A 12,236-nucleotide genomic window follows, 5' to 3' on the forward strand; every position below is an offset into this window, starting at 1 on the left:
CTAAAAGGTTAAAGCTCAACCCAGTCTCCCCGCACAGAAATCATACATAATGGCTTCTTACTGCCTCATAAAATTCGATGATATCACAGGAAATGACGCAGTTTACTTCCGTCGTGAAGCATTAACAACTGTACCGGAGGTCCCTTGCCACGCTTTCACCTGTGATAATTACACGTTGAGTCAGCAAAATGTACTTATAAACCGATAATTAATCTATGAACTATTACATTTTGAACCGTAGCAAAGTCCGTGCTTTAAAAATTCACTGAAAGATGACTGTCTCAAAATCATTTGTCCGTCATGGGTTGTTGGAAAATGATGTATTTGATCCGCACCCAATAATTAGAAATAACTTCGGGACTAGATTAAAAAGAATGTTTTCCAGTGGAACAGAGCAGAATCACCTGACAATGAGGAAAACCTGGAACACAAAATGAATTGCGCAAGTTTGTACAACTCTTGAAAACATTTTCACGCTCAATTCTAGCGGAAATAGAAGCTGTGTTTGATAGGTTTCGCTGAATTTCGAAAGATCAATGTAAAAATATTTTCCTGTAAAAATAAATCTTGCGACTCTCAGACTAAACACTGTCTGCTTTTATAACCCAAAGTTTCAAAAAAAATAGGTTTCTGTCCTAACAGTGTTTAGCGTGTTAATTAAGTGCTGAGTAACCACTGGCATGTCATCATCTTGGTGTCACGAGTAATTTACTGCCTTCACTCAATGTCGCTTGACGTATTGTTTGAGAATTGTGCTTGCTTATTGTTGTATGGTCATTAAAAAACAGAGCCAGAAGTCGACCTCTCGTTTTCTTTCATCTCAATGAGTTCTCCATTAACTTCTGCATGGAGACAATGAGTTAATGAGGTTGAGGTTTTGCGGTTCCTAGTTGCATTTACTTGGACCAAAAATTATAAGCCAAAAAATCAACGTGCCCAGAATCATTTGCAATGGATTGGAACGTAGAAGAAGTTGTTACTTGGTTAGCAGACGTTGGACTTTCAAAGTACGCCAAGAGATTTAAAGGTTGGTAATTTTAAACGTAGCTACTTTAACTTTTCGGATATACGCGCCTAAAGAAATAAGCGCAACTCTTTAATGCTTGAAGAGTTTATCGGAATTTAATTTTACCAGCCGTGTAGACCGAAGTTAGCTACACAAAACTGTCACAAAGTTGTGCATTATTCGATACAATCACTTACGTTTTTATAAAAGTTTTTATCGACGTTTTTTGTCAAAGCTGTGTAATTTTTGCTGATATATTTCGCTCGCTTTCACAGTTGAGTTTTCGTGTAATAGTTGTAAATTTGTTTCAGGTTTCTTGGTGAATGGAGCTGTCTTGGTGCAAATGGACGAAACTTTACTTGGTAAGTTCATAGCGTCAAAGCTCTCCCTGATGACGCTGACACAACTTATCTTATGGCCGGTCTATATATCCGTTCTTATTAATCCCCATGAGGGCTTTTCAAACGTCTCTCTTAACTTGTGTCCAGCACACTTATTTTAAGTGAGTCTGCAGGCATATCTGCCCGAGGTAATGGCTGATATGTCTTTCAGTAGCCTTGAACTTCTACTGTGTAAACAAACTTCCATTAGCAACTAAAGCACAGTGTCCACCACAATAATCAAACAGTTATCTTAAAATGCTCAGTATTTCACCGGATATATCACTGAGGCTATTACAATGTACACGATTAGTACAAATTGTGGAACTAGTCCTGTATTACAAAGCCGATTGTGGCTAATACTTCAAATGTTGTAGAGTTTATACGCTAATTAGCGACGGTATAAAAAGAAAACTAACTCTCGCTATTGTTTGTATACTTTATAATTCGTGATATTGTATTACAGCTTCAGTTTCAATCGCAATATCTCCCAGCAGGTAATGCCTAAGTCTATATCAACTCGGTCAGTATGTTGTAACAAGAAAATAAATGATTTTTATTGTTTTCTCTGCCTTATAAGATAATTATTATCCGTCTTTGAGCGAGCTAAGTTTTCGATAATTATTCCACAGCAGCCTTTTGTTTTCGAATCAGTGTGTTTGCCAGAACAGGTAAAAGACTAACAATGGATAAATGTATTATTTCCCTTCAGCCATAATTGTCATTATCTTCTTTGGCGTAACGTTTCATGCTCCACTTAAGAATTAGCGATTTCATGCAAATCCGAAAAAGTCACGAGAACGCTAGTTCATTGTTCGCAATTGTTTATATTTGTATCATTAAGTGTTTGTTGGCACTCTTTGTATGTAAGTATGACAGAAAAAAATTGTTTTCTCAAATTTAACATTGGAGTAGTCTTTATGATCTGTTATTATTGAATTCTACATTCTGTTCGGACTGTTCGATTTTCATACGAACGCAAACTGTACTCAAGCTGACAGTCAGCTTATGCACTTCAAGTTAAATTGTCAACCGTAAAATTTTCTACCCTAAATTCAGAAGATGAATGTCCATTCCAAAGTCTTGTCAATCCTTTTTTCTGTAGAGGTAGGGGAATAATTGCAAAATGTCTTTCTGTACACTCCAAAACGACAAACTCATCAAAACCACCTCAGGATCAAAACCAACTCATCTTTCCACCTTTCTTCCTGCTTTTCTCTAGACGACCTTGAAGTCAAAGATCCTGGAGACCGGGAAATTCTTCTGAGGGAAACCGCTAGGCTGGCCGCGACAAAAAGTGACAAATCACAACTCAGCGAAATACAAGACATGGCTCAAAGAGGACACGTTTTAGACACTCCTCTTATTACTGTAAGCAATTTTGACGAAGGTGACGTCCGACCAAGATTGGTTCTTTTATGTGACGACGAAGACTTTCCGTACAACAAGCGAAAAAAATCGAGTGACGAATTTATAAATCAAAGAATTATAAATTTGGCGTACAGCGATGGAGAAGAATCAACAACGGACGGCGGATCTGAAAGAGATTTTAGTTTCAAAGACAGCGACGAAGAACATGATTTTAGTAAGTGAAGTATTTATTTTACTAGGCAGAAATATTCCTCTGCCGAAAATAAACGATTTCACTTTTTTATTGTAAGGGTATTTTGCACACATTGCGTGCCTATGGGATTCCGCGTTGTTTGCACTCATCCCGTCCCTTCCCGTCCCGTCAAGAAGATCAGCTTGAGTGTATCGTCAATCTTGCTACTGGAGGGAGTGGATGATTCCAGTAAGGATTGCCAAAGTAAAAGAAAGGGTATTTAAAAAATATTTATTTCTCTTCCTGTAGATATTTATGACGAAGATAAAGACGTCACAGATGATTCGACACCGGTTGCGTCAGCAGTTGCGAGCAGAGCGACACAAATGGTAGAACTGTTATCTCGAGATAATGTGGCACTGAGAGAAAAACTGGAGAATGTCTACTTCAAGATGAATAGCATGCAAACGGTAAATAAATAAAAATTTCAAATTGCGTTCTCTTGCGTTCTTCGCTCACAACAACGTCCGGGAGCCAATGGGAGCGAAGAATCTGGAAACGAGACTTGTAATTCATTGGCCAAAACACGGATATCAAACAAGGATATCATAACTATATTAATAAGAATATTTTACAATGGGTATTACATTTCTCGAGCACTCATTGGCGGGGGTTGTTTGTATCACCAATATCAATTATCTATTTGTTAACTATGATAGACATAAAGCTGAAGTCGTCGCGCGCGTGACCGTAAAAAAAGAAAACACCAGCCTTTTACGCGTTGTCGACAAGTTGCATCTCAGCGCGGAAATTCTTCGAAGAGTGAATCAACTTTTAGTCAGAAAGATAAAGTACGTCTTCATCGTAGTTTGACGACGAAATTAATCGAAATGGATTCTGGTGTTTGTTTTGCTTTGTTGAAAGTAGCCGATGAGAGTGGATCAAAACTCAAGGACAAGTCAGTGAGTATTCTAAAAATCTCAAGGTCTTGTTTCAGAGGTTCTGCTAAGAACATTCGTTTTTGTGTTATTGTAAGTAGTTTGAAGTAGGCGAGGCCGCGATTTTGACAGCCTATTTCAACTTTGACGAAGAACTTTGTTCGAAACTTTTGCGATTTTCTACCAAAGAGTAATGTTTTCGATTTTTATTCTTTTCTATGTTTTTATGTTTATTACGGAATTTAAAAATAAAGTCAATTCTTGTTATATATTGCAGCTTGAATGCGAGCTACAGAGCATGCGCAGTGCGTACGAAGAGCTACAAATATCGTTTCGGAAACAAGAGGACCTGGAATACAGTACTAGAACAAGAATGGAGTCTGAGATAGGCAAGCTACAGGAAAACAACAGAAATTTAAAAGGTGAGAATGTGTTCGGCTTATAAACGAGAATTCTTGCTTATAAAGTCTGCTCTCGTTTGCTTCAGAACTTTATTTCACGACAGAAAATTCAAAGCTTAAAGTTTCAAATTTATAAGATATCTTTCCCTTTTTCAGAGACTTAATATATTACTGTACACAAAGAGCTGTCATAACAGCATGTGGCAGGACAAATAAATATATTTTCTTGAAGCTAAAACAAAATGAAACTATGGAAAAAAGAAAAGAGGTGCAGCCCCAGTTTTATGAATAATCACTACTAAAGGCGGCTTCGTTAGAGAGGAAGGGATTTTGACACTTTGAAAGGACATTGAGTGTGAGGCTGTTTGTACGGTTTTGTTACTAAAACAGTTTTGCACACAGCAAAAAATTTTACAAGAGGCAAATAATTAACTTCCTTTTTGCATCTAATAATCTGAGTTACAAAATTTCAAAATATTTTTGGGAAATGCGAGTGACGACACAAAACACGCTATTTAAAGCTAAGTTGCTTTGTAGTTATATTTGAGCGCGAATATGGTAAAATAAAATAGTACAATATTTTTAAGCGCGTTTCTTAAAACGAGATCTTATAATAATGGCGAAGCAATTAAAACAAGTGGTGTTAAATGCAACGAGACTTCGAATTCAGAGTGTCTAGAATAGAAATTAAATTAAAATGGATGGCACAGAGTGAACAAGATTGGCAGTTGGTATTGCAAACATAACAACTTTGTTGCTATAGACCCAGCAGATTGAAAACCAACTTTTGGCTCGCAGTTTGTATGAATACTGGATTCATATCAAACACTTGGATACCCGAGTTTACAGCATTAAGTGGATATCTTATTTTGTTTTTGTGTTCAACTCCTCGTAAGGTGTTAAGTAAAGAATCTGTCAAAACAGTAATTTACACATCAGCTCATTTTCGTGCCAATTTGTGAACCACTCAAACACGGGCGTAAGACATGAAATTAATGGATCGTATGAAGCGTGATAAAGAAGCTAAGAAAGCTGATTTATTGGTATTGTGTGCGCGAGAAGCACTTGAAGTTGCTTTAAAGTACGACTGACTTAAGTATGATTAATTTGTATTGATGTAGTAGGACTGAAGACTACGAAAAACGTCATTTATTGACAATGAAATAAATAGAAATACTGGACAAGATATTTTAAGAATATGTTTTGATAAGGTGAAACTTATGCCGATAAAGAACATTTTTCTTAGACTCTGTTATTTCGAGATAATGACAGTAGAGAGATGCTATCTTCTTATTTCGATATCTTTCCACAGCTGAGCTTGACAGATGCGGAGATGAAGTCGAGCAAGGAAAGGTAATTTGCTTAAGTAGAAGCCAGAGATCGATCTTAGGAAAAGTTGTTGACAAATAGTTGTCATGAACAGGCCCTCTTGTAAATGGGAAAAAAACGAAAAACGTAGTTTTCTGTTGCGACGTTTCGTCCACCGATCATCCTTTTCACGTGTTTTTATTGCGTTCACTCACTCATTTTAGAAACGACATTTCACATCATCTAAATTAGTATGAAGCAAGTATTTGAGTGCTATATTATCTATTCTATTCCTCATTCATTCAATATCAACGCCATAGCCATGTTTTGTCTTTTTTCTCGACAGAAGTCACTTGAGAATTTCAGAAGCGACCTAAAACTGAAGAATGAGGTCATTCGACAGCTAATCGTTCAAAGTAATGCTACAATATTCCTTCTGAATTATAGAACTTGTATTCCTCGTACCCTGCAGACATATATGTACACCCTAGGCCTGACCCTATATACAGCCCTGGCTAATAAAGACGAATTAACAAATGAAACGAATTACGAAATCTTCAAATAAGGGAAGATTTCTTGTTGCACCAACAAATTCTGAGAATTAACATTAAAATAAATATGGCAACCATCAAGGTTAATTTCTCGCTTGATAATATCGTTCAGCGCCGATATGTTGTTTTGGCGCTGGAGAGGAATATCATTTCACTTTACTTTTTTGGAAATGACATGATGGAATTATGACGTTTTCTTTGAAGATGGGTTGCAGACGGAATAACAAGCAGTGAGGCTAAATTCGGAGTAAATATTTGCTTTTTCTCTTCGCCCCCCTACGCGTTGTGTTGCTAGGTTACCGCATTTGGCAAACTATTGAGATGAGCCTGGTATCTTCACTGCGGTGAAACTGTTTCAGTGCAGATGTGCTAACCATTATATTAGGTGATCCCATACTTTTACACCTGAGATACCACAAAATTTGTTACTGAGCTATATCTATACTGCTCTAAGAGGGTTTTTTAAGCAAACGTTAACGAAATGATAAGAAAACTAGGACCTAAAAAATGCCTTAAGCTCGCTGGCGAAAATGTAGCACAAACATGGCCGTACTTTAGTGTTACATTGTCGCGATATTTTCTTGATTTAGGTAACAACTTTGCCGCCACAAGAGACGATTTAGAAAATACAATAAAACAACAAAGAAATCAAATAGAAGAACTTGAAAGAGAAAAAGATCGCCTGAACTCGTCACTGGTGCAGAGTCAGGAGAGGATATTGTACCTTCAACAAGAGGTGAGCAAGTGGTTTATAAACACTCAAAATAGCTTCGTAGATGTAAAAAAAAAAACTCCAGGATATGGCAAAAAATATACGTTTTTGATACATATAGAACAAGCAAAACATAAGGAACCCGTCCTGGTTTCTAAATGCATAATTGACTAGACACTTTCTTGTACTTAACGGATGGTAACGGGGGAAGTTTCTATCTATAACTAACTTACGTTTTCCTCTCCTGATTATTTTCTCTTCCGCATTTCACAACTACAAAACTATGTTCCTGTTTTTGAGCAACTTCTGTAACTTTTACAGCTAGTTTAAAGAAAAGAGTTATCTCCAAATACAGAAATTTCGTTTTTCACCACCGAGTGTAATGGGAATACAAAGTGATTATGGCGCAGTTTTCAAATGAGTGTCGTTAAAGGACTTAAAGCAAAACTAAAGTAATCACTCTAGCCAATCACAAAGGCCCCAGACAGTCCAGTGAACCAATCAAAACTGGAAGCCAATACATGTAGCTATAGTAAGGAGAGGTGCGAGGAAAACGTGTGCGAGCAAGTCGCAATTGGTTTTGGTTTTACTTCTGAAGGACTGACAAAATGGCCAGAGATTTTTAAGCCAAACACCTAGCGCCGTAATACAAAAACAAAGTAAACGAGAATTAATTTGCGAACTCGATTAAAAACCGTTTTAAAGAGTTAAGTGAATTAGTCCGGCTCCTATCTTGAATGTCGAACATTTTTAAACACATTGTAAACGCAGAACGAAAATAAAACAGAATATACTATTATTCTTACTGTCGGGTAACATTTGTTACAGCTCAAGAAACAACAACTACACACAAATCACGTGATTCCTGATAGTAAGACACATGGCCTACACGTGACGGAGAGAAGCGCGGTAAAAGACGACACGTGTTTAACGAATGACGAAAAAACGACACATCACCGGCACACAAACTCAGCTGATGAAGGGATAGCTGAGTTAGATGGACCAACAAGTGTACCTGTGTTGCTAGAATTGCTGAGAGAAAAGGATGATAGAATTCAAGTGCTGGGGGAAAACATATCACGGGTAAGAGTTGACAAACAAATTTTCATCCATTTCATGTACTTTTAAGATGGATCGGACAACTATTATTGTTCAATTCAGTTCTTTATTTACGCTATATAGGGCATTTAGATACATTTTATAAGGTGAAGTTATGAAAATAGTAAACAAAATTAAGAAACATGAAGCCGTAAGGAAATAAAACTTATATGTGAGAGATGGTCAAATTATTAAGGGCTTTCTGGTTGTTCACCGCCATGGTCAAATAAATGGCAGCATAAAAAGTTAATTCAGCTAAGCTAGACCTACATACACTACATTACAGCGTACATACACTGCATCCACACCTATATAGCTACAAAATCAAACAACAAAGTAAAACATGAAGTTTGATTATTCATGCAGAAGGTGGCATTTGTGCTCTTTCTTAAAGATATTGTTGGGCAAACTTAATTCTCAGGGGTACAGATTCCCAATTATCATTATGCGGAAACTTTGACTTTGGTGTTAAACGGGTTAATAGTCACACGTTTGATATTATGAGTCCATCAATGGCAACTTCTTTAAGAAGTTACTGTCACGATACATGTTAACATTTGAATATTTCTTCTTTACTCCCTTGTAGCTTGAACAAACATTATTACAAGAAGGTACCTCTAGAAATTTGGCCATTCGAGCAGTTTCTGTGCCAAAGTAAGTTTGTTCTACCATTTGGCATCTTTTTTATGTTTTTTGTTTTTGTTTTTATTTTTGGTTGGTTGTTTTTTAGTTCTAGTCAGGGCCGTAGAATAATTTATACTAATCAATTCTCAAAGCGAAATAATACCTCCGTCAAATGCCAGAAAACATGTAACTAGTATAAAGGACAGGACAATTGGTAAACGCAAAAGTAGGGGTAGATACGCCCAAGAAGATGCATAACTACGAGAAAGCCTGGGAAGCCGTGTAAGTTTTCTGAAAGACGTATTTTTATTTTTCATCCAGGGAGGCGCGGATAGCTGCACTGGAAAAATCAATAGAAGAACGTGAAAAGATTATCACTGAATGCAGAGGACAAAATCTGAAATCTGTCGAAGAGTTGTACGTTGCTAACAGACGATGTGCAGATTTAGAAGCCATGTAAGTTTTTTGGAAACCCTGTTACATGTAATACGGTCACCAATGTGCCATGAAAATTTAGCCGTATTAACGGGGTGGCCGGGGTGTGGTCAAATTTCATGACTGATCTGAATTGAGTGACGTCTAAACAGATATGTCACAACTGTTCTTTAATAAGTATTCGAAATGTAGATATGATTAAAAAAAACTTGAAACTTTAATCAGTACATACAATACAAGATGGACATAACCGGTTTGAGTGGCCGTATTAACAAGTAAAATTATAAAGGATTATACAGGTTAGGATTTCAGAATATGGCCACTAGCTGCATTAAGGGGGTTTTCTAATAAATACTGAAACGTATGGGCGTTTCGCCGGGACAAAAAAAGTGGCCGTAATAACGAGGTAACTGTAAGGCGCGCTTCCACAGTACTAACACCAAGACTGCCAATTTCGAGCACACTTTAGTTTAATATAAACCTGCTATCTGTTCATTTCTCCATTGTAGAATCAAATCACTTCACTTACAGCTGGCAGAGAAAACAGCAAGACTCTGTATTCTACAAAACAGCGATGAAGAGGAACCGAACGAACCAGAATGGCCATTGGACCCAGCCTTCTGTCGGACAGACTTCGCCCAAATGAAAGACCTGGCACTAGACTCGTGTTAGTACTATGAATTAACAGTTTCTTAGTACCTAAGACAACTTCTTTGCACTGCTGGTCGCTTATAGTGACGCTAACCTTGAAAGTTCTCAATCTAGACATCGAGGACCAGGGATGGCGCAGTGGTGAGAGCACTCGCCTCCTAGCAATATGGCCCGGGTTCAATTCCTACCCAGTGTCATAGGTGGGTTGAGTTTGTCGTCGGTTCTCGCCTTGCTTAGAGGGTTTTTCTCAGGGTTTCAGTACGGTTTTCCTCCCTCCGCAAAAACCAGCATCTCCAAATTTAATTCCACCAAGATGGAGGACCTGCATGAAAACCAGTTAAGGCCGATGTGGCTTCCCCTCTAAATATTGCACTTTATTTGTAATTTATCGTTTCACAACGAAAAAAAGGCTATATATATGAATTATTTCATATAAACTTCACATCATTTCACTCCTCACGGGAAGATATGAACTCAATTAATTGACCTCGCTCCCAATGTGTGGCTTCATAGCTCAGTTGGTAGAGCATCGCACCGGTATCGCGGAGGTCACGGGTTCGAATCCCGTTGAAGCCCTGATTTTTTTTTTTTTCAGGCTTCTTCTTTCCAATTGCTTAAATTGGAAAATTAACTGCGATGATCATTCTTCACTTTCATCTACAACCGCAGTTCATATATGAATTATTTCATATAAACTTCACATCATTTCACTCCTCACGGGAAGATATGAACTCAATTAATTGACCTCGCTCCCAATGTGTGGCTTCATAGCTCAGTTGGTAGAGCATCGCACCGGTATCGCGGAGGTCACGGGTTCGAATCCCGTTGAAGCCCTGATTTTTTTTTTTTTCAGGCTTCTTCTTTCCAATTGCTTAAATTGGAAAATTAACTGCGATGATCATTCTTCACTTTCATCTACAACCGCAGTTCATATATGAATTATTTCATATAAACTTCACATCGAAAAATACCTCGATAACCTATGTACTTGCTTACGCGACCCTTCGCAGCCGCCACGGTGCTTTTGTGGACAAGGTAGATGTTTGTCCGCCATTTTGGATATACTACCCTACAATTGCACTTTACGCAAAAGTTTTCAAGAAACTCCTAATATGCTGTTTCCATAGAACGATCCTTCATCGCGTTCTCGTAGAAGAAACAACAATTGAAAAAGGGCATAAGGGAGACTATAGCTAATTATAAACACGTTTCTTTTTTAGATGCAGAATCACTCGACTCAGGAATGTCACTTACTAATGCAACGGATGTAAGACACACAGACCCAGAATTGAAGGTATTTTATAGATTGTCTTAAATTTTAAGAGTATATATTGATAAATGGTTATCTGTAACAGAAGCTGGCAGACCCGAACAATTCCATACAGATGACATATACATACTCCACAGAGATTTGTGGATTGTCTGTGATTGGTTGTTGGGCAGTCATTCTTCAACTTAACGACCAATCAAAAGACAGATTCTTTCAAGACTACGTAATGTGATCATTTTGGCTATTTTTCAGTTTTAATAGAACCCTATGTAACGAAAAGGTTATGTTATTTTTCTCTTGATGTAACCTGATCACGCGGGCTAGTGGCCTATCGGCTAAAGAAGTTTAGAAACCCTGGGTCATTACGTAAAAAATAATTTTTAAAATAATAATCTTTAATTTTTTTCAGGCAATCGACGAACCTGACCAACTGTCGGTCCACTATTGGTCTGTGTAGAAGTTCTATCATGGCTGCAGCTACGAGGACACATCCAGAAAGAGATAGTTGTCTAAATTGTACAGAATATGGTAGCTTTGAGCGCTGTATTTAAGTTACGTTTAATTTTAATTTGTACTAACCCCAACGTTCATCAAGCCTTGTTCCAGCGTCCTCTTAGAAAATGATGACCAACCACCGAAATGACCGCCATCTTGAATGTGAATTCTTGATAACGCCCTGGGAACGAGCTTAGAGGGGAGGTGCTCCTGCAGTAATTTTGTTCCAAATGATATATGCCGAGTTTTTCACATCTAAGTAGCGCCAAATTAAAAAGAACTTAAGTATTATCGCTTTGTATTGTCAATAGACAATTTGTGAAGACAAATTACTGGAAAATATATATTTATTTCGTAAATTATTTCAAGAACAAGTTAACCGTATACAAATAGGAGTTTAATTATTGTAAATTTTCATTATATCTAACAACATACTGATTACTTCGGTTCTCAAGATCATTCGTTCATTAACTAATACAATATCACAGAAACACAAACAACAAAGAAATCAACCTAATGGAGGGAACGGTTTGGAAGCTTATTTATGCCACATATGACATACATTAGTAAATGAACGGGAATCATCAAAATTAGCGAGTTCTTCGTTCAGGCTTAGAAGCTCTAGATAACATAAATTTAAATTTAATTTATTTAAATTTTACTTGTGTCTTTCCGTGGTTGTCGTAACTTTGAAGTGCAGTTTTTTTGTGAACTGAAAAGAAAAATCTAGGTGGAAAATTATGTAGAAATAAAAAGCTTAAAGTTTGTCGTACCTTTCATTGTTTTATAGAAAGGGTGGGACTGACAAGTCTGACAACATAGCT

The 12,236-nt window shown here is 37.2% G+C and overlaps 1 protein-coding gene across 1 annotated transcript; it reads left to right on the forward strand.

Annotated features, from left to right (window-relative positions):
- Positions 1 to 795: 795 nt before the first annotated feature.
- LOC110042079 (angiomotin-like) lies at positions 796 to 12,184 on the forward strand. Its single transcript, XM_020747416.2, has 14 exons — positions 796 to 1,027; positions 1,318 to 1,368; positions 2,609 to 2,971; positions 3,239 to 3,399; positions 4,145 to 4,289; positions 5,581 to 5,621; positions 5,923 to 5,992; positions 6,718 to 6,863; positions 7,668 to 7,922; positions 8,524 to 8,591; positions 8,883 to 9,017; positions 9,506 to 9,663; positions 10,868 to 10,941; positions 11,327 to 12,184. The coding sequence occupies exons 1-14, from the start codon at positions 952 to 954 to the stop codon at positions 11,372 to 11,374; spliced, it is 1,791 nt and encodes a 596-aa protein (XP_020603075.1). The 5' UTR covers positions 796 to 951; the 3' UTR covers positions 11,375 to 12,184.
- The last annotated feature ends 52 nt before the right edge of the window (positions 12,185 to 12,236 follow it).

This window comes from Orbicella faveolata, unplaced genomic scaffold (genome assembly GCF_042242905.1).
Source record: "Orbicella faveolata isolate gen_17 unplaced genomic scaffold, um_ofav_v1 contig_25, whole genome shotgun sequence".
NCBI classification, from domain to species: Eukaryota; Metazoa; Cnidaria; class Anthozoa; order Scleractinia; family Merulinidae; genus Orbicella; species Orbicella faveolata.

What these genes read in the sequence shown, in the direction of transcription:
- LOC110042079 (XM_020747416.2), top strand. Translation starts at nt 952, where the DNA reads ATGGATTGGAACGTAGAAGAAGTTGTTACTTGGTTAGCAGACGTTGGA. An exon ending in CGACGAAGAACATGATTTTA is followed by an intron (nt 2,972 to 3,238) that starts GTAAGTGAAGTA and finishes CTCTTCCTGTAG; the next exon opens with ATATTTATGACGAAGATAAA. An exon ending in ATGAAGTCGAGCAAGGAAAG is followed by an intron (nt 5,622 to 5,922) that starts GTAATTTGCTTA and finishes TTTTCTCGACAG; the next exon opens with AAGTCACTTGAGAATTTCAG.